This window comes from Glycine max, chromosome 19 (assembly GCF_000004515.6).
Source record: "Glycine max cultivar Williams 82 chromosome 19, Glycine_max_v4.0, whole genome shotgun sequence".
Taxonomy (NCBI): Eukaryota; Viridiplantae; Streptophyta; class Magnoliopsida; order Fabales; family Fabaceae; genus Glycine; species Glycine max.
The window spans coordinates 42,788,724-42,811,571 of NC_038255.2; the positions used below are offsets into that span (position 1 = coordinate 42,788,724).

The following is a 22,848-nucleotide window of genomic DNA, read 5'->3' on the forward strand; positions in this document are numbered from 1 at the left end:
CAAATGAAGTAAATTAAAAAAAAAAGTGTCTCTCGCCCTATGAATAAAAACACCATGATATTTTCCAAATAGATTTTAATTTGGTTTACTATTAGGTTAAACATTTTTACACTGTCATGATAGCTCACACTGCCTAAAGAGTTTGACTTATCTTTATAAACAGAGAGATAGTGTATAAATGTTTTATACTGTCATACTGATAGTGGATAAAAATTACGCTCTTCCAAGTATCATAAACAAAGACTGAATAAATAGTCGCTAAAAACTGATCAACCACTGCTTCACTATGTTATACACTTGTGATAAAACAGAAAACAAGCAATTGTTTAACTGCTAGAGTTTGACTGCTTCCAATGTACAGGAGTTTATTTAAAGTAACGTATGGAACAAGCTATCAAATGGTTAAACGAAAACAAAAAAACTACGGCATAATTCTCAAAGTATAGAATCATAAAGTGGCACACCTCACCAGTACAAAGATTGATATGAGGGAGAAATTTATAACTAAACAAGAAAACAAATGCTGGGTGAATTTTTATAGCATACAGCACATCATATTGCATATATTGACCACTAAGACCGAACTGAATAAGAGAGACAAAAACTACAACTAAAACTAGGAAGAGAGACTTAAGATAAACTATAGTAACTCTCCTTGTCAAGTTGCACGGTACAGAGCCACTGGCATATAAGGACCAAGAAAGCAGTTCACCAAAATCATTCCTGGTTTTAGACTAAAGAACAATGGGATCATAAAAATAATTTTACCCGTATCAAATGCAATATGGGACTTTCTAATGAATTCCCTCAGAAAAAGAGTCTTCCCATAATTTCTCTGCTAGGTGATTAGAGTCATTGTATTCACGACACACTTCCAGCACAAGACGTGCAAAATGCAAAACAGTTAAACAAATTAACAACAGATGTTATTTACAAAAGGTATATATTGTAGAAAATCACCACTGGTATTATTGGAGGGAGAAATGCTCTAGCAACACACTCACTCTTTCTAACACTCCCTACTATTAGCTGAGAATTGCTGCAAATTACAAAATTGTGTGGGTCTCACTTCTTATTTATCGGTCTTCACTCATGATTTTGTAGTTTATAATAAGTTTTAAGCAATAATAGAAAGTGTGTTAGAAACAATTTGTTAAAGAGTGTGTTGCTAGCACTCATTCTCTTGGAGCATATGAAGCAAGCTATCCAAAGAGGGGGGAGGCGAGAATGAGAAATTTATTCAGTTAATTCTATTTAGAAGAATCCGATTGCAATCTGGCATGCTCACACTCAACCTAACTTTGAAGTCACACCAATTGACCATTTGGTAGACTCAACTTGAGAGTTGAAACAAACTAAATAAGAAGACATTCTCCTTCAGACACCACTCCGCAATCCATTTCAGGAATGTACATGCCACTGATAACGCAATTTGTCAGATCAAAAACTATTCCAATTGGACGATGCAAGGATCAAACAAATATTGCCTAGCCTAGCAGAAACAAATTAAATAACGATCATCGCGATTTGACGAAGCTTCTTAGGAGAATAAATTTCAAAGTCTGATTCAAGCCAGTGATCTATACTAACCGTCTAGTATTCATGGCTCGCGAGATCGTCCAATCTCTGTTCTCAGGAACACAATTATAGCAACGGATAATTCAAATAGATGAACACGGAAAGTACAGAAGCCAATAAAGTGCAGAAAAAAAAAAATCAGATCCGAAGGAATATCGGAAAGTTGTGAGCGCACCTGCGGAGGGAATCGGAACTTTGATTTTGCTACGAAACTAAGCAGAACGCTGAAGAAACGAGGAATTAGGGACAATAATATTATATAATTTAATATTCTTACGGCGGGATCGGATTCGCTGAGTGAGGAGAAACTGCCTCTGAGTTATGGTTATGGATTCGTGGAACGACGTCGCTTTAGTGTCCTCGGAGATGGAGAAGTTCCTGTGCGAGTTGTTGCTGGATTCCTCCCAGCCAATTTCTGAGCGCTTCAGAGCATTCTTCTCTCTCCGCAACCTCAAAGGCGCCTCCACTCGCAACGCTCTTATTCTCGGTTGGTCTCTCCCTCCCTTCACAACCCTAACCTAACTAAGCAGATTCGTATTCTTCAACTCATCATTTTAGGTTAGGTAATTTCTTTCTGCTGCTTCATTTGTTCCGTTAGTATGTTGAACTGTTGGCAGCCACAAGGGATTCGTCGAATTTGTTGGCGCACGAAGCTGCATTTGCGTTGGGTCATATGCAGGAATTGGAAGCCATCCCTGCTTTGGCCTCAGTTCTCAATGATCTTTCTTTGCATCACATTGTTCGCCATGAGGTAGCTTTTTACTATTATTCGCTTGCTGCATATGTATTAAAGCTAAGTTTTGATCCTCATTGGTGACATCAGAGGAAACATTTTGCCCGTGTAAAACGTCCTGGGGCCAAAAGTAACATTTTTCTCTCGTATAAAATGGTGACAACTATGAGGATTAAATTCAAATAAATAGTTTAACCAATTTTTATTTGCTTCTCTGCTCTTCCTTGTTGCTTTTACCACTTCTCTAGGTTAGAGATGATTGAGTTTGCTATAATTTCATAGGCAGCTGAGGCTCTGGGTGCTATTGGTTCAGATGGTAATGTTCCTCTCCTGAAAAATAGTTTGGATTCAGATCCGGCCGAGGAGGTTCGAGAAACATGTGAATTGGCTCTTGAACGAATTCAGAATTTAAAAGATGCTGGTAATACTGATGTGTTGCTGCGAATGATGTATCTACTTTTATGTCTGTTGATCCAGCTGCACCAGCGACCCCTGGTTCTTCTGTTGATAAACCAAGGTTTGTCAGGTTCATACTATAAGAAAGAACCTCTCTTGTTAGCTGAGTAAATATGTAGGTTGCTAACTTGTATTCATCGATATTAGACAAGTGCTTATTGATGAAGAAACAAGGGATGTATGAGCGCTATGCAGCTCTTTTTGCACTTCGTAATGACGGTGGAAATGATGCTGTTGCTGCTATTATTGATTCCTTGGGCTCAAAAAGTGCTCTACTGTGCCATGAGGTTCGATAAGCACACTCTTATTTCTGTAATTTTATCCACTATATTGTATGAATAGTCAAAATATATTATGCACTATACATGAAGAGATATCAGGTGTGGTAGAGCTGCATGGTGATATAGTATAGCCTTCTTTTATAGAAATATGTATTTGATATTTCATTTATACCTTTTCCACTTTTGACTAAAAAAAGAAAATATGTTGAGAAAGATAAAAAAAAAAACTAATGAATTTCAAAAACATTTCTTTGGCCAAAATATCAACTGTAGAACTATTCTTTCTATTTCTTGGAATGGAATAAACATGAAATTGTCATGATAAAAGTAGCTAGTTGTCCATGATAAAACCTTGATCGGTTACCAATGGTGTTGTTCATGCCATAATTATAAGGGGAGGGGGATAATTGATTATGGTTTTATCATAATGGGTTATGGTGTTAATAAAATAAAAAGAAGTATGCTGACGTACTATTAATTCCACCGATAGTTAAAACGGTAGATTAAAAAAAAAACATTTCATCTTCTTTCAGCTGAACCTCACATTTTTTTTTTTTACTTAAACTGTTTAACCTCTTTTTATCTCTCTTTCACTTTCACATTCCAACTTTCACACATAACGAGCAAGGGATAAGGGAGAAAAAATTAGATAGATTTTTTAAAAAATTAAATTTAAATAAAAAAGACAAAAAAAAATGAAAATTCACTTTTTAAAGTGATTTTTTTAATTTTTTTTTTCTTTCTGCACACAAATAAAACAGATAGGCTAAGTTAAACCGTGAAAGCCCGCTAGGTTGGCTAGTACGTAACTTTTTTTTATTTTTTGAGGAAAGCTACTACGTAACTTTGTACATTACTACATTTGAGACTCATCATCACCATGGGATCCCAAAAAAGAAAAGAAAAAAGAAAAGAAAAGAAAAGAAAAGAAAAGAAAAGGCTCCCATAATCTACAATGAGATATGACATTATTCAGTGAAAAGGAATGGCAACCGAGTGGATTGATAATTAGTATTCCCTCTTAAAACTTAAAAAACCAATAAGTTACATCCACTATAGTTCATTTACTTGTGTAGAAAGGGTACAAGCTTTTTTCCCCTTTAACTTGCACAATAGATCATATATTATGTTTCCTGAGAAATTAAAAAAACTATAGTTTTAATAAAATGTAGTGTAATGCATTAATAACATTACCATCTTTATAATTTGTTTTTATTTGTATTCTTTAATCAATATCACGATACACTTTACTTTTAGTTTAGTACTAAAATTATTATTTGGATGACCTAAGACAACGTGTCTTGTACACTTTTTTTGTTCTGGTTTGTCCAGAACACTATTGAGTATTGACCATATCCGAATTCAGAATAAAAAATACCAACAAATCAAATCAAACTCAAATAGTATTAAATAATTTAACTTTAAACTTCAACCCAACAACAACTTTATCAGGAAAAAGTCATATACTCAAATAAATAATATATAAATGAGACAGAGTTAGGAAAAAAACAAAAGATGTGAGAGTAAAAGGAGGGAAGAGTGGGAGCAACGGGTGAGTGAAAAGTGTGAGAAAATGTCTAACCCTCAAGACCAGAAACCATGGAAAGCGGAATACGCGAAGTCTGGGAGATCTTCATGCAGGACGTGCAAGAGCCCCATTGCCAGCGAAACGCTGCGTCTCGGGAAGATGGTTCAATCCACCAAATTCGATGGCCTCGTGCCCGTAATATTAAGCTGCCCCTTCTTCTCTTTTCTTCTTATTTTTTCCTTCAATATTCCTCACCTTCGTTCAATGTTGTAAATGTAGCTTTAGGTACGCTCTTGCATTTCCCACCTTTCTTCTGTTTTTTGCATGCAAAAATAACCCAACGTAGGTTTTTTTTTTTATACACCGTATGATAGTGGTATTTTAATCTGCATTCTTATTTTCAATCAGATGTGGAACCATGCTGCTTGCGTATTGAAGAAAGCCAATCAGATAAAATTGTAGGGAAATCTCTACTCGTTTGTCGTTTCGATAAATGTGTGTTTGTTTGATTTTCATGGTTTGACATTGACAAGGTTTTGTTGTGGTGTACTACTGTTTTCCTGTAGAGTTGAAGATGTTGAAAACTTAGAGTCACTTCGTTGGGAAGATCAGCAGAAGATCAGAAAATACATAGAGAGTGGCGGCGGTGGCGGCAGCAGCAGTGGCGGGGGCAGCGCGGCAAAGTCAGACTCCAAGACTGTCAAAGATACTAAATGTGGTATTGAAGTTTCACAAAATTCTCGTGCCACATGCAAGGATTGCGGTCAAAAAATTATCAAAGGAGAGGTTGGGTTGTAATGCTTCTCTCTATGTCATGTTCCAATGGCTAACTAACTTATTAGTGTGTGTTAATTGGAACGGATGGATTTTGTATTTTGGAAACGAGACCATGAGCAAAAACATGTTAATATTATCTAAAGATGGGGATTTTATGTTTTTGAACTTTAATTTATCTTGTTATTAACGTCAAGTTAACTTATGGAAAATAGCATATTTGGCTTTTAGTAATAGCTGGATGATGTTTCTGATTTAAGGGATGAAATTATGAGATGCATACTTTTTATTTTTACTTCCTACTTCTAGTTTGCCATGTTTGGATTTGATTTTAATACCCAACATGATTGCTTTGACAGCTAAAATGTTTGCTTCCAGTATTTTTTACCTAGGTGGTATGTTACTATTCCATTATGTGTTATATATTTGAACAAGCCCTGGTCCATGGTATTAGAATTTTTATGCTATCTCATTGGATTCTCGGTCTTGACTCTTGAGATTCTTGTTGTATGGTCAAAATGCTTTTCAGGTAGTTGGTTCATAACAAGGTACCATAGCCTCTATGATCAAGTAGTCTCTAGTTTAATCCTTGCTGTCATCGTTCTTCCAATAAAAAGTTGAACTTTCAACACAAGGTTGGTAAACCTGTGCACTAGGTTGTGTCAGGGAGTGAGTTAGAGTTGTAATGTAAAACTATTCATGTGTCTTTAACAGCTAAGCTTTTGGGATAGTTGGTTCATGGCTTAGAAGAACAGCAACAAAGTTCTTAATCCTTGGTAGAATGAAGAAGAGCATATTCTTTTATCCAATTCCTCTTCAATTTTGTAATGGTTATATGCCTATAGAAAATAAAAGCCTTCTGGCATCTTGTATGTAATTTGTCTTTAACAATTATGTAGGCGGGGCCATGGTGGAACATGCTAATCAGGGATCTAAGTCTCCTGAATTCTGGCCACTGCTTTTGGGTTTAACTGGGAATCTTGCATCTAGCCAATTTTCCTCCCCCTCCTTTGACCATGAAGTCCTTAAAAGGTTAAAATAAATAAATAAAATATTCTTGGAGTGTTCAAATTAAGCCACTAATGTCATAAATCATAATCATAATTTCATTTTGGGATTGCATGAAATCTGCACAAGTGATATTAGCAATAAGTTTATTCACACTTCTTAGACTTCATCTCAACCTTGTTAAGATTCTTAATATTGATTGCCATGCATTCTGAGACCACTAAGATCATTTTTATCCCAATGTACATTATTCAGAATTTCACCTAATCGTTCAAAAATCACAATCATATTGATCCATGCTCATATGTTACTGATGTCGGAATTGACTCCTTGCTGTCTGTTTCATATGTGATTTAGGTTCGTATATCTACTAAGCAAGGTGGTCAAGGTGCTAAAGGTTTGGCTTGGCACCATGCCAAGTGTCTCATCGATCTGTCACCATCAATTGAAGTGGATAAGTTATCTGGATGGAACAATCTCTCATCTTCTGATCAATCAGCTGTCATTGACTTCGCTAAAAAGGGTGATTGATATTTTTAAGAAAGTCTGGTTTTTATTGCCATAGTGGTTGGTTGAATCTCTTTATTTTCACTGTAGTTACTTGCTCACTGCATTTTTTTCAGGTGGTAGTGATACAAAAATTGAGACTGAGGAGGGTAAAGAATCCACACCACAACAAACTTCCAAAGGTGGCATAAAACGGGGGAAGGATGTTGATAGTGAGCGGAAATCAAAAGTTGCTAAGGCCAAGGGAGATGTGTCTGTGGGCAGCGCAATGTCAGTGAAATCAGGGGAAGCATGTGATCTGGAGAAGAAAATGGAGACCCAAAGCAAAGAACTCTGGGATTTGAAGGACGATCTCAAAAAGCACGTTACAACAACAGAGTTGCGTGAAATGTTGGAAGCCAGTGGTCAAGATTCAACAGGATCAGAACTTGATTTACGTGACCGCTGGTAATTTAATCTCATGGAGTTTTTATCCTGATGTTTAAGAAACGTTTGCATCATCCCAATATCTGCATTGTTAAACTTAATGTTTTTGATTCAATATGTTATAGTCCCTTTCTTAGTTTATAAGTTGTCAATGATTTTACTGACAATAGATTAGGTTTGTTTGTATGTTGAGTATCTCCTATTATGTATGACTTGAAGCTTTGATTTTGTGAGGGAAAAACTGTTTACTCACTAGCTTAGCTTTTATTACATTCAAACAACATATATATATACACAATGAGGGGAGAGACAGCTTGACAAGACAAGACACACTGCTGTCTTCTACAACAAGATAAACAGAGAAATCTACTCTAGAGATACATATAATTATAACCCATAATTATAACAGTATGCTCACTTGTATTGAGCTCTAATATAATTTGTTATGGAATCATAATTTATTGATCAAAAGGAAAATAAAAACACATAAATGCAAGCAAGTCTAGCACTTGTACTTTTCTAGATTCATTCTGGTTCCTAATTTCTTTGTGATGTATTTTGAAAAGATTATCCATTTAAATATTTTAATTCTCCTAACTGTGATAATTATTATTATGATTTTAGTGCTGATGGAATGATGTTTGGAGCACTTGATCTTTGCCCAATATGTTCTGGCTTTCTGCGTTACTCTGGAGGAATGTACCGGTGCCATGGATACATTTCCGAGTGGAGTAAATGTTCTTACTCTACCTGTGAACCAAAACGTATTGAAGGGAAGTGGAAAATCCCAAAAGAAACAAATAATCAGTACCTTAAAAAGGTGTGTAAGGAAAAAGTTGTCATAAAACAAAACCAATCAATTATGATTTATGGCTAAAGTTTTTGCTTACGGTTTACAGTGGTTCAAATCTCAAAAAGGGAAGAAACCAGTTAGGATATTGCCTCTTCCATCACCAAGGAAATCTGCTGAAAGTCAAATGATTGCTAGTCAGCATCAATCATCAAATAGTGGAAATTTACGAGATTTGAAAGTTGCTATCTGTGGATTACCTAATGACTCTATTGTATTACTTCTTTCCATTTTTCCTTTAACATTTATTTTTAGCACCCATTAATAAAGTCTACCACCCCCTTTCCCTATAAACATTTTGAGAAATAGTCATGTTTTATTTGGATTTCTAGTATTTTGTACTCATCTTCTATGAGGTGATTTTACAGGCGGAATGGAAATGCAAAATTGATGGCATATGTGGGATGTTTCATGCAAAAGTAAATAAAGGTATCTGCTGCAGTTACCAATTTATGAAAATTAAAATTCCAAATTTTTTCTGTCTCGTGTACAATTTTTGTAATGTTTTACATGACTTGTTTATTTGTAGATACTAACTGCTTGGTGGTTGGTGGATCACTCAATTATGAAGCTGAGATGCGGAAGGCAAGGTATGATGCACTCAAATTGTCAATCTCAACTTTATTTGATTAATTTTAATATGACTGACCTGGAAGAGTGATCTATAGGAGGATGAAAATACCAATAGTCAGAGAGGACTATTTGATTGACTGCTTAGCAAGAAAGAAAAGGCTTCCATTTGATATGTACAAGGTTGAAATGATTGGTGAGGCTTCTAGCATGGTCACCATTAAAGTGAAGGGACATAGTGCTGTTCACGAGGCTTCTGGCCTACAGGATTCCGGCCACATACTTGAGGAAGGGAAAAGCATATATAACACAACTTTGAATATGTCTGATTTGTCTACTGGTATTAACAGGTGAGTTCATTGTGTTTTAACCTCCTTTTCTTGTTATATACTCAAAAACTTATTTTTTTTAATTGTGATTTGTTTTTATTTACTTGGTGAATTCTCTCACATCACTTCCTTTCTTAAGATTCTTGGTTTACTGTCTTAACATTTTCTTCCCATGTAAAGCTACTACATTCTCCAGATAATCCAAGAAGATAAGGGGTCAGATTGCTATGTGTTTCGTAAATGGGGCCGAGTTGGAAATGACAAGATTGGAGGAACAAAGCTGGAGGAAATGTCAAAATCTGATGCAGTATGTGAATTCAAACGATTATTCTATGAGAAGACTGGAAACCCTTGGGACGCATGGGAACAAAAGACTATCCAGAAGCAACCTGGAAGATTTTTCCCATTGGATATTGTACTTTTTTATTTTATTTTTAAAATTATTTGTTTGATGTAAATATGTTATCATCTTCATCCATCAAGTGGATATTCAACTAATGGTTGTTACTCTGGACTTGTAGGACTATGGAGTTAACAAACAGGTCTCAAAAAAGGAAAAAAATGATGTCGACAGCAAACTACCTCCTCCATTAATAGAATTGATGAAGATGCTCTTTAATGTGGAAACATACAGGTTATAGTCAAATACCTCTTCATTTTATTAGAATATGTTTTGTGCAATACTGAGTCTTTAGTTTTATAGAGCTGCCATGATGGAATTTGAGATCAATATGTCTGAAATGCCACTTGGGAAATTGAGCAAAAGCAACATCCAAAAGGGTATGTTAACACATTATTTTAAAACTTTTTATGAGCTATAGTAGTTCCCTATACCCTTTGATTGATTGCATCAAGCAATCTCATAGCGTTTATTAAAGTAATAATAAATGGTTGATATTATGTTGGTATGCTTCCTCTTCCCAGGGTTTGAAGCATTGACAGAGATACAAAATCTGTTAAAAATTAGCAATCCCGATCCATCAGTCAAGGAAAGCTTACTTATTAATGCCAGCAATCGGTTCTTCACCATGATCCCTTCTGTTCATCCACATATTATTAGGGATGAGGATGACTTTAAGTCCAAGGTAGTACCATCTTTCATTCAAATTCAATTTGGGGTTTGGTAATGAAACATGAAGTCAGATTGATTCTTTTATTTTGTGTTAGTTCTCTACTTGCAACAATGACTCGTGGAAGTTAATCATTTTTGGCACTCCATAAAACTCAAATATTGAAATAATTATTTGAATTTTGAATATAGTTAATGAAGAATTTATACTGCACCATCAAATGATTTTTTAGGTTTGTTGTCTTGCAATTTGACCTTGTGTTTTTAATCTCTAAAGGTTAGTTAGGAGTTAGGACCTATTCAAACAGGACGTGAAATTTTTAGTTTGTTTCAATAATGTTCAAGGAATGTCAAATATATGAATGATATAAAAGTTATCTAATTCTATCAGGACTGTTCCTGATGACCTATGCTCCTGAGGATTGGCTCATTTGATTCCCTTTTATTTATTATAATTAGAATAGTATGGCCTTTCTTTTGATTTAGGTGAAAATGTTAGAAGCCCTTCAAGACATTGAAATTGCCTCAAGATTAGTTGGATTTGATGCCAACAATGATGATTCCATTGATGATAATTATAAGAAGCTTCACTGTGATATATCTCCACTTCCTCATGATAGTGAAGAGTTTTGTTTAATTGAGAAGTTTCTCCATAATACTCATGCCCCCACACATACGGTATGATTATATTTGGTATAGAAGTGGGTGTTTGTGTGTTAATGTCTGGCGTGAGTTTTTTCATTTCTCACAATGTACATGTTTCCACTATCTTTGTAATCCATTTATGCAGGACTGGAGTCTTGAGCTAGAAGAAGTTTTTTCACTTGAAAGGGAAGGTGAATTTGATAAGTTTGCTCCTTACAGGGATAAACTTGGAAACAGAATGCTCCTATGGCATGGTAGGTTGTAGATATGTGATGCTTGCTACTAGTTACTTGTATGTTTGCTGTTGTGAAATATTCTCCTATGACGCAATGAAAGAGTTGGAAAATTTAAAGAAAAGAATCTAAACAAATCTGTTGTATCTGATTACTCCATAGAAATGCCATGATAATAATAGACCAGTGACCAGAGGAGTTCCAACTTCCAAAGGCTGAAACTTTTAGGTCAAAAATTCTTTCATCTCTCCAACGAAATACAATCACATGGATGGCTATTTTGTATTAATGTGCAAACTGCAGCCGTAGATGCAAATATGTACAAAATTGAATTAGACACCTATGACAAAAATGTTCTCTATTTTAGGTTCTAGGTTGACAAACTTTGTGGGCATTCTTAGCCAAGGACTCAGAATTGCACCTCCTGAAGCCCCCGCGACTGGCTATATGGTTCTATCTATTACTCCCCTCTCATGCCTCCTTTTTTTTTGCTTATATTTTTGGATACTAATACCTAATTAACTTTCCACAACAGAACTAAAGTCTGAATATTTTGCTTTGCAGTTTGGCAAAGGGGTTTACTTTGCTGACCTGGTCAGCAAAAGTGCTCAGTATTGCTTCACTGATAAGAAAAATCCTGTTGGTCTAATGCTTTTGAGTGAAGTTGCACTTGGAAATGTCTATGAGCTCAAGAAAGCGAAGGTCAGTCTGTTTTAATCCAATTTGTGCATGTAGCTTTTACTTCAGAGAACTAAAATCATTTTTAAAGAAAATCAAGAAAGTGTGAAAAAATTATTATTTCCTCCAAATAAGTTAATCCAAACAATCACATGTGGTTGATTATTTGTAAGTGCATACACATTCAAAATGAGCCACAATGCTGCATTCAATAGTGAATTTCTGTCAAATGGATTTGCAATAATTTTTGGTATCATACTGATTGTTTGTCCTCTGAGAAACAGTATATGGATAAACCTCCTGAAGGAAAGCACTCTACTAAAGGACTGGGCAAGAAAATGCCTCAGGAATCAGAATATGTAAAGTGGAGGGGCAATGTCACTGTTCCTTGTGGCAAACCAGTTCCATCAAATGTCAAGAGTTCTGAGCTCATGTACAATGAGTATATTGTTTATAATACTGCTCAAGTAAGTTTCAAGTCTGGTGTCTTTTTGCCATATCATGCCAATGAAGCAAGCTAGGATTCTTGTTGTTTAAATTGTAATAAAATTTAGTGGGAAATTTCTACTGTCATTGTCATTATTGGTTTGCAGTTTTGATATGTTTCTGCAGATTAATTGGGATTTTTTTATATTGAAGTTTCTTGCAGTTGAATTATAGCTATGTTGAATGACAAACTTTTATTTGATTATGATAGAAATTATTAGAGTATGCTGTCAGTCAACTGTGAAAACAGTTCTGTAAACTAATTGTAAGGGCTGTTAGCTTTTGCTAACAACACCTATCTTAGAGTTGGTTAGAATCAGTTAGAGTTGGTTAAGTTCTGTTATTTAGTTACAATTCTGTTTAGTTAGTTACGATCTGTTACAATAACAGAACAGAGGTCTATATATACTTCTTTTGTAACCTTCTGTAATTAACTTTGATAATCAATAAAATCAGCCTTTCTGTTCAACAAGTTTTCTCTTCCTTCTTCTCTCAGTTTATTCAACAGAAATAATGTGCAACAGAGATAAGGAAAGAAGAATGAACACACAGATTTAATGTGGAAAACCCTTGACGGGAAAAAAAACCACAAGAAAAGGAGAAACAAGTCACTATATTTGAAAATTGATATAATAGAGATATGAAGAGAGCGGTTGCTACAACACTATTAGTTGCATATAAAACCCTAGACCAGAAGCATGAAGCATAAAGCATACTGCAAGGCTGTTCCTGCCAACCCAAAAGGGATTAGTGGGCTTTGGTCTTGCCTATGAACCTAAGACCTCCTCAACCACCACAGACCCCAAAAAAATCTAAAATATTTCTTCACCAAATTAATTGCACTACAAGCCAGGCCAAGAATTTGGGTCACCAGATTTAACAGATTATGTGTAAAAATTTTATTGTTGGAAACACTTAAGTTTCAGAGATAAATGACAAAAGCTAAGGAATCTTATCCCTATGGTAGAAAGTACACAAACTGTTAGCAAGTAAGGTGCTTGGATTTGTATCTGATTAACATGAGTAGTTGGTTGTTCTTTGTTTTTCCATTGCCTTTTGTTAAAACTTGATTCATGACATACTTTAGTTTGTATCTGATTAACCTGAGTAGTTGGATTTGTCATAGATAAAGCCCAATATGTTGTATTTTCTTATCTTTTGTAAATTCATGCATATAATTGAATGTGGACTTTTGTGCAGGTTAAGATGCAATTCTTGTTGAAGGTGAGGTTTCATCACAAGAGATGAGGACTGGTGAGAAGTTTGCTGTTCTGGGGTATCATCTATACTAAGCTGTTTTTTGACCATGACTTGTACGTAGTCCATCTGGGACATCTGGGATTTTCTAGAATTGTCTTTGGTAAGGTCTCATTTTGAGTTGATAGGAGATCTTTCTACGTTTTTTTTTAGGACATGTAAGTCCAGGAATCTATCTAGTTGAAACTCGCCACTTAGAACAGAAATATCCCATGCAATTTGTGATCTGGTTATCTGTATAGAACTATTATTTTAATCTCAAACTTTTTATTGAGCTCTTCCATTTTTAGTATGTGTTGCATCAGTATAGGTTCTTTTAATCATCAAGTTTTTTTTTTTATCTTACTAGTCTAGTAAATTTTCAGATAGGTATGCATAAATAGCAGAAGAGCTATTTTCCTTCCTCTGTGAAGGAGTGTACCCAGAAGTTTTGTTTATAGGCTTTGTTATGAGGTTACTTTTTGTTTTCTTTAACCATATTCAGAAATAAGAACCGATTGCAGAGAAAGAGCTAGATTGGTGGTACCTGGTAAGGCTAAAAAGGTAAGGCTGCGTGTACAATGACCCTTCTAGGCACTGGTGTACATTAATTAGTTTGTATAAATAAAAGCTACCCTAGTTATGTGGCTGTGGGGAGTGTTGTTACACACAATATTATGTGGTCTGCATGTGTGTCGTGAAAAAGTGATGGTGGTGAGAACTTAAAACTCAGGCGGCTCTAAGTAAGACCCATGCATCATGACATGGGACTCTTCATGATATAAACAGCCATTTTTCATTGTCAAGTATGACGAACTGGTGTCTCCTTTTATATATTTTGTTTGTGCTTGTTATGCAATGTATGAGCCACCTCTATATATTGTGTTTACTGATTTGTGATTTGTGTCTTATCTTGCGTCACTGATTAGTTCCTTTATCGTTTGTTTTGGTGTTTTATGACGGCTTTTCTTCTGAATCTGGTCCAAGTATTTGGACTTTACAAATTCATGGTGGCAGGTTTGAAAATTGTAACTTTATGTATGATATTAAACCATTTAGAGTCCAGTCTTTTGAGCGTGGCAAAATCAAGAAAGTGGTGCAAGTGATGATGTGCAATTTCAAAGTGTTTGCCGAAGAATACAGATTTGATTTTAGATTCTGATAATGACCTTGTGATATCTTATGTTAGATGAATCGTTGAGTATATCCTCTTTCCTCTGACCGAATAGACAAAACTGCATGAGATTTGAATTTAATGATACACCCATCAACCAAAAAAGAATAATAAGAAATTAACAACAGTCTCTTTTCAAGTTTAAAACATGCGTCACGTAGAAGACAAAATCCACCTGTTATAATTTTTTTTCAATAAAAAAAATCAATTTCATTTCGAAAAAATAATTTAAATTCTTCTTAAAGGTTTAAACTTCCCTGGTTCAAACAAATTAGTCTTTGACTTTAAGTTAAAGTATAAACTTCATGTAAAAAGAAAAAAGAAAAGAAAAAACTAATACTAGTATATATGGAAAAACTGTCAAGAAATAACAACTCTGATCATGATTTAACAATTGTGCGAAAGCTTCCTTTTTTACAGTCGTATATCTTTTGCACTTTGCAGACCGGGGTTTCACGTTTCATTTGTTCTGAGCTTCTGTAAAACGCTGTTCTTATTATAAAGAATACGAAAATGCGATAATAGTTTTGATCTTTCGGTGAAGATAATAGTCATAATACTAGTATTTTTTGTTATAATACCAGCGTTTTTTTTTCAATTTTCTCACCATTTTTATCTACTCCTTTAACAATTCAGCAATACATGATTAATAACATGATAATATGGAAAAAAATACTTAAAGGATCTGCTAAAAGTATTTTAATAACAGAGGTTAAGAAATATATAATACACCTAAAAAAATACTTTAAATTACTTAAAAAATATTTAATAATTTTTAACATGTTAAATACTCATTTTAGTTCCTAGAAGTGTGAGGTTATAACTGATTGGTCTATGAAAAGTGAAAATTTTGAATTTAATCTTTAAATGTACAAAAAATATGACATATTAATCTTATGGTTAACTTTTCTTTGTTATACTTAACATGCATATTTACATGATATTCTAATGATAATGATGTAACAATTGATGGTTATTACTTGTTATATGTTATCTAGTGTCTAAAAGTTAACTTTTTAATTTAGTCTCTGAATTTAATAATATTATTTTAATTATTGAACGTAATCACTAATTGACATTTTAGTTCCTGAAAGTACTTTTGAATTTTGAATTATTAGCATAGTCATCACCGTATGTCCTTACTTTCATTTTATATCCCTCATATTTTTCACCTTCTTCTTTCACACTTTCTAATTCATCTTGACATTCACATCCATCATTTTCATGCAAAGTTCATTATTTATTCAACGGAAACATTAATTCTAATAGGAAGATAACATAAAAGCATCTTTAAAAACTATTTATTTTTTTTCTTAAAACACTATCTAACTTCTTTAAGAAGTTTCATTTTATTCAATTAAAATTTTTCAAATTACTTCTACAACATTCTCAATAATCATTACACTTAAAATTCTTTTGTTTATATTTTTTTGTGGTAGTAGTTCATGAAAACAACTTCCGTTGTTTATATCTTTTGATATGCTTAACCTTTTCACTTTGATCGTTGATCATGTGTCAATCGATTCCATGAATAAGATGTTATGCCTTCCACTTACATCTCCTTTATCCTTAAAATTTTCACTCTCTCCAGCACATGATCAAAAAAATGAAAAATGATGTGTTTGGCATGCCACCCGAGGAACATGTCCTCTAATACACAACCATTGAATAATGATGTGAAACGGAAAAGATTGAAAAAAAAAGGTAAAATATACTACACTTGTTCCATTAAAAGAGTATCTAAGGAAATAATTTTAAGACTTTTATTTTTCTTCCTTTTGTGATTCTCAAGTTTTGTTAACTGTCTTTTGGTGATTAATGTTATTTTATAAAATATATTAGTTTATTAATTAATCTAACATTCTACACATATTAATAACATATAAGATAATAACCTAATATGGTTAGAAGATATGGTTTGGAACCTTATAAAATTTTGTTATTAATGTCCTGCATTTAGTTACTAATTATTATTATGTAATCATTCATAAATTAATTTCATATTTATAATATAATTTAAATGATAAAATTGGTAAAAGAAAAGTGAAAAATATGAGGGATAAAAAATAGAAGTGAGGGAATATAATAATGTCTATGTTAATAATTCACACATAATATGAGACTTAATTAAAAATTTGAAAGTGCTTTGAGAGACCAAAATGACAAACATGGTTAAATTCAAGAACCAAAATGTCAATAAATAATTAAGTTCAGAGAATAAATTGAAAAATCTATTTTTAGACACGTGATAATTACATGCATGATACATAATAACCATCAACTGTCATGTTATTACCAGAAGCATCACGTAGGCGTGCATGTTATGAATGACAAATTAGAATTAACGGTAGGATAAATTTATTATACTTTTTACATATTTAGAGTTAAATTCAAAAATTTTATCTACCAAATATTAATCTTTTATTCCCTTACAATTTCATGGACCAAAATAAGTATTTATGGTTTTTAATATTACAATTGCTTTATACTTTTGTTTAACAATTGATAAACATTTTTCTTAATTAAAATGAAGTCGAGTTAATGACTTAGTTTATGTGTACTTTTGTTTAACAATTGATAAACATTTTTCTTAATTAAAATGAAGTCGAGTTAATGACTTAGTTTATGTGTATAGTATGAGAATTGAAATAAGTACTTAAGTAGTTTTAGTACTCCAATGAGCTAAAGTTAAGTAGGAAGTTGTCGGTAGAGTTTACCGGCAGGTGGCAGTGTACTAACTAGAGTTAGAAGCGACAAACGACAGCAGTTCCCAGTGCGGCGTTCGGCGCAAAAAATAAAAACTAATCAACCAATTAATTAATTAAACTAAACCAAAACCATACCAACCCCATACAATTAATTAAAGACATGCACTAAGCAAAACAAATAAATAATACTACTACTGTAATCAGAGCTTCTAATCGAAACTAAAAAATAAATAGTAAATAAAATAGTCATGAGAGTCCAACTTACATTAACTTGGTCTAAGCCCATTAGAAAAACCAGAGGCTTATTGCTTCCACCATTTATAAATGTTCCCTCTGAAGCCTACACATGAGGCTCACATGTCCCAATTCACATTTCTTATAAGACTCTTTATGCTCCTTATTCCCACTGTCCCACTTCCCCTGACCCCTCCCTCTCCCATACCATAGTCCTCAGATTTTTAGTTTGCACCATTTCCTAGTGTACCCGTGTGCCTACAAATTTTATTCACTTCCTCCCATTCCGGTCCTTTCTTTTCACACATAAAATACACATCTCTTTCTCTCTCTCTTTGTGTGTTGGTTATTAGTACTATTATACTACTACTATCTTATGGCTTCTGCTAGTGGAAATGGTGGCTCTAATGGCACTGGCTCTCCTTGCGGGGCATGCAAGTTCCTCAGAAGAAAGTGTGCTGCTGATTGCATCTTTGCACCTTACTTTTGCTCAGAACAAGGTCCTGCTAGATTTGCAGCCATACACAAGGTCTTTGGTGCCAGCAACGTTTCCAAGTTGCTTTTGCATATACCAGCTCATGATCGTTGTGAAGCCGTTGTCACAATCGCTTATGAGGCTCAGGCTCGTATCAGAGACCCTGTCTATGGCTGTGTCTCTCACATTTTTGCCTTACAACAACAGGTACCATTATATATGTTATTACAAACCTCATCAAAACTTTTAAACTTTTTTTTCTCTAGAAATAATAGATCTTGTCATGCTCATCTTTAATGTTTATATATCCTGTTAGACATCAAATAAGTAACACATTAACACCTATTTAATGTAGGACAAAACTTAGATGGAGTTCTAATGGTGTTTTTGATGTTATTTAATCAGAATTGGAGTTTCCAAAATACCTAAAGAATTGTATGTAGGTTTTATTCTTTTATGGTTTTCAATAACGGAAGAAATAGACTTAAATATCTAAACATTTGCACTAGCCGCTCGTTCATGAAATTCTCTTTAGTTAGAACTTGGTGATTTTTCTTTCTTGTCTTTTTTTTTAATGTATGTTGGAAATTTGGAAAACCATTCAACCAAACTAGCTACTCCTGTCTTTTTCTCTTGCTTGAAGTCTAGCTACCTATCTTTGGCTTCTATGATGCCTCAAGGGCCAGTGCTCCAAGAATAATATTTATTATTATTGCCATTGGCTATATAAAATACACACCAGTCAATGTATCTAGAAACAAACAAATTCTCTAATGCCCTCTTTAAAATTCTGACTTTTCTAATTTTCTTACATTTTCTTTATGATGAAATGCAGGTGGCATGCTTGCAGGCACAGCTGATGCAGGTGAAGGCTCAGCTGGCTCAGAACCTGGTGGAGTCCAGGAACATAGAGAGCAATCATCAGTGGACAGGGAATAATAACAGTGTTTCAGGACAACCAATGAACCATCCATTTTGTCCCACTTACATGAATCCTATATCTCCTCAAAGCTCTCTTGAGTCAATTGATCACAGCAGCATCAATGATGGAATGAGCATGCAAGATATACAAAGCAGAGAGGATTTCCAAATCCAAGCTAAAGAAAGACCATACAACAACAATGACTTGGGGGAGCTGCAAGAACTGGCACTCAGGATGATGAGGAACTGATTATGACTAAGTTGGCACCAAAGCTAGCCTTTTCATTTTCTAGAAGGGTGTTCCTTGATGTTGAGGGGACATGGTCTTTTGCTAGTGTTGTATATATAATGAGAGTGTCATCAAGAAAACTGGCCATAACTGATAAGCTTAAAGTTTAAACTAAGCATTAGGCTTTTTCTGTTTGTGGATTCAATCCAAAAGAAAAATATTTTTTTTGCAGCCTAGCTAGCTGAGTCCCTCTCTTTTTCTCTATATATGCATGCTTAATGCTTTTGCTCAAATTAGCAATTGTTAACTCTGATTCTAGAAAATAATGTGGTTTTTGTTATGTGAATTACAGTACAGCATAGACAGTCTTAAACAAAAATGGCGAAAGAGAAGCTTAAAGAATAGGGTTGTCATAAATTATTATGCATTCTTTGCCTGTCAGACTTCAATAATTATGGTGCGTACCTTTGAATTATGAGTTGTCCTTCGTTTTTTCCCTCGCTTAATGGGAGATCTTTTTTCCAACAAAACCACACGCTTAGTTGAACTTTCTAGATGACATTGCTTGACACGTTGAACTTTTTGTTTTATTTATAGTGGGAATCCCCATCTAGGTTAATTTGCATTTGTTAAAAGACAAACACATACTGGTCTCAGCTACTACTTTAGTGAATAATCTCTTTCACGTTTCTGAGGTGTTTGGCGACAAAAAGTAATATCACAAAGTACTTTACACACTAAGCTTCAATTTACTGAAAAATGAATTGTAAACACACTCTTCTATTATATTTGATAATTTGTCATTTTTCTATGGGGAGGGAGGGGGGAAGCAACAAAGGGACCAAAAAGAGATCATGCATGAGCCTTAATCATTGCATATTAGTCCATACAATATAAGTTTGAGCTTCTTTTTCTCCATTTTATATATGTTGCAAAAAAAACCGGTTAGAGGAACTTAAGTCAAAAGTGATCAAGATGCCCCATCTTCTAAAACATGTTTAGGTCCAAATGCAATGTTCCCTTGGTTGCATTGATGAGACATTTTTCTAAGAATTCTTTTTGCAAGGCAGGGGGGCTAGAGGGGGACTTGGATGCTACCATTATAGTTAAAGGCAAGCACAACCCTAGGGTGAGTATATCCAATGGACCCCACTTTAGTAACAGCTAGTTTTACCTAACATTACTATGCTAATCTAATTGTAATATCAATATACCAATGATTTTGTATTCGTAAATGTAGACAAAGTGTCTCCCGGATTGAATACATGGGCAACGTCACTATTTTTATTTAACCAATTAACCTCATTCTATGGTAACATCAAATAAAGAACCTAATCTAATCCTATAAAGCGTTGCAAGGGAACTAGTCGGCAATATTTTTTAAGGCACTGCTTTGATTAATTTGGTAGAGCTATTAAGTTGAATAAATTTAGTGGGAGGTGTTGACACTTTTACGTACGGTGATGATCAAATAATGAAAGAGTTGTAGTGATAAACCGACAGAACTAGAGAGCCGTACTATACATCGAATCGATTCGGTCTTGCAAAGTGCTGTTCTTGTGATCAAAATGTACTTTTAAAATTAACTTGTTGGTTAATCGTGAAACTATTTTATGATTTCCTTGCATGCCACTCAAATATTATTGGCCAGTTCGTACTAATTTGATCGGTAAAATAAAACCAAGCATGCATTGTGTACATTTTAAATTATTTAATTAAAATATTAAATACAAAGAAAATATAATTTGGTCTCATACTTCTGCTCACACAATTATAGGTGATACCTTGAGTAGGGGAGACAAGACTAGTAGACAGGGATCTTGTTCAACTATGGGGACCATACGCAGAAACTCGTAGTGAAGCACAAGTAACTGATCAAGAGTAAGAGAAATTAAAGTATCACCTAATAATGACTCCTAATGAAAATTTGCATGTGTGTGTCCAATGAGATATAAATTAAATCTGGAATTTCAAATCATTGAAGTGCCTTTGCAAACGAGTTTTATATTAAGTCTTAATTTTCAATTGGATTCACTTCAATTTGCCTCCTTAAAATAAATGCTTCTCAAATCTCAAGCATGTAGAAAATTATGATATAAATCCAGGAAGCAGAACTAGAACTAGCAGAAAGATCTCCTATGGTTTATAGGCTTATAGGACTGTAAGAAAATGAATGAAGTGTGCAGGCCAATATGAAAGTTGTTTAAGTATTAATGGACCACCTTTAGAACCTCGGATGAACAGAAACTTACATATGGACAATAAAATAAACATCCTAAGTCATGTCACAATGCTTTAACTAATAAAAAAAATGTATATATATATATAGATAATCAGTCCAATTAAACGGCCATTATATTAATTCCATAATTTGTCTAAAATTAAAAAATTAAAGAATGGCAAAGCAGATAGAAGATCAATTAAAAAAAACTTTAAGCCGGATCTTTATTTGCACCTGAGAAAGTAATTATTATTTTGGGCAGACCCATTAGTTTAATTGGAGATGAGTGATTATGATTAGCTGAACGTGAGAGCAAAAGTTGTTCCAAAAAAAAGTAAATGGAACCTGTGGTAAGTGAAGAGAAGATTTATATTGGTCTTTAATTATTCTGATGAGTTGCTATATGTAATAAAATAAAGAAATAGAGTCAAAAGACGGGAGTGGAGAAGATATAGATCAGAACAGGGTGCAGAGTGGTGTATATATTTTTTGCCATACTCAACAATATATATGGGGAAAAGCTAGATATCTTATATACACACACAAATTTACGTATAAAATTGCAATTAAAATTAAAACTAAATTTGATAACATAAAAACTCACTTAAGACTGATGTATAATTTTTTTCTCAGGTGCAAATTACATATCTATAAATGAGTTTTTATGTAATCAAATTTATACATCTGTTTATTATAAATATAATTAAAAATATATGATTATTACATATTAAATATTACTTTCTCAGGTGCAAATAACAAACCACACAAATACTTTATTTATCTGAAGGAATATCTTTTTCATTAATTAGATCAATAAAATTAAATTTAATATATCACATAATACAAATATTTTAAACATATATGGGATACAGATGAATCATCATCAATTATAAATTACTAGTATCAATTATGCAGTATGTATTTGATCCCTGGGACTGGCCAAAGGACTTCATTCTATTAATTTACTCCTCCTGCGTGTTAAGATTTAAAAGTGGAACACATGTGCAACTTTAATGTTTGATTTAACATGGATGTCACTGACGTGTATTAAACAGAGGAGTTTGTTTTCACAGGGAACAAGTAACTGCCTTTCTTGTTTTCTTATCAGATTAGAAAATTTCTTAGAGAAGTATAAAAGATATGAATTTTCTTTTTATCATTTGATATATAAAGTATTTATTAATTTTTTTAATGATTATTTTTTTGAAAATTTAGTTAATTATTTTTAATAAAATCTCTCTTCTTAATTATATTTTTTTTATAAGACTAAAAAAAATTAAAATTTTATTTAAAAGAATTGATTCAAACCAACCACATATTAATAAAAAAAAATGAATGTTTGGCCGGTGTTTAAAAAATTGCTTTAAATTGAATGACAGATCTGAGAAGATTGAAATACAGTTCTTTATTTTTAAGATTGAATTAACTTATTGAATAATGATTAGTATTTTGAATCATGTAAATAATTTTTACGTTAAGTTTGTAAAATTATGGGATAT

General features: G+C 33.5%; 2 protein-coding genes and 1 pseudogene across 4 annotated transcripts; all 3 read left to right on the forward strand.

Annotated features, from left to right (window-relative positions):
• Positions 1-1,160: 1,160 nt before the first annotated feature.
• On the forward strand, positions 1,161-2,850 carry LOC100797964 (deoxyhypusine hydroxylase-like; annotated as a pseudogene).
• A 73-nt stretch (positions 2,851-2,923) lies between these two features.
• On the forward strand, positions 2,924-13,776 carry LOC100800968 (poly [ADP-ribose] polymerase 1). Of its 3 annotated transcripts, none has more exons than XM_014772033.3 (20): positions 2,924-3,054; positions 4,985-5,034; positions 5,143-5,362; positions 6,716-6,881; positions 6,982-7,312; positions 7,916-8,111; positions 8,191-8,355; positions 8,510-8,570; positions 8,671-8,731; positions 8,810-9,061; positions 9,221-9,455; positions 9,562-9,674; positions 9,744-9,820; positions 9,965-10,125; positions 10,596-10,787; positions 10,900-11,008; positions 11,355-11,437; positions 11,552-11,689; positions 11,950-12,132; positions 13,352-13,776. In XM_014772033.3, the coding sequence occupies exons 1-20, from the start codon at positions 2,929-2,931 to the stop codon at positions 13,397-13,399; spliced, it is 2,967 nt and encodes a 988-aa protein (XP_014627519.1). In that variant the 5' UTR covers positions 2,924-2,928; the 3' UTR covers positions 13,400-13,776. The 3 variants fall into 3 exon arrangements, with proteins under 3 accessions (XP_014627519.1, XP_003554282.1, XP_014627520.1); XM_003554234.5 differs by lacking the exon at positions 2,924-3,054 and adding an exon at positions 4,565-4,771 and having other exon boundaries at positions 13,352-13,773; XM_014772034.3 differs by lacking the exon at positions 2,924-3,054 and adding an exon at positions 4,772-4,861 and having other exon boundaries at positions 13,352-13,773.
• Positions 13,777-17,617: 3,841 nt separating this feature from the next.
• LOC100801508 (LOB domain-containing protein 16) lies at positions 17,618-19,364 on the forward strand. The gene is made up of 2 exons (XM_003554235.5): positions 17,618-18,185; positions 18,814-19,364. Exons 1-2 carry the CDS (start codon positions 17,880-17,882, stop codon positions 19,147-19,149), a joined length of 642 nt encoding a protein of 213 aa, XP_003554283.1. The 5' UTR covers positions 17,618-17,879; the 3' UTR covers positions 19,150-19,364.
• Positions 19,365-22,848: the final 3,484 nt, after the last annotated feature.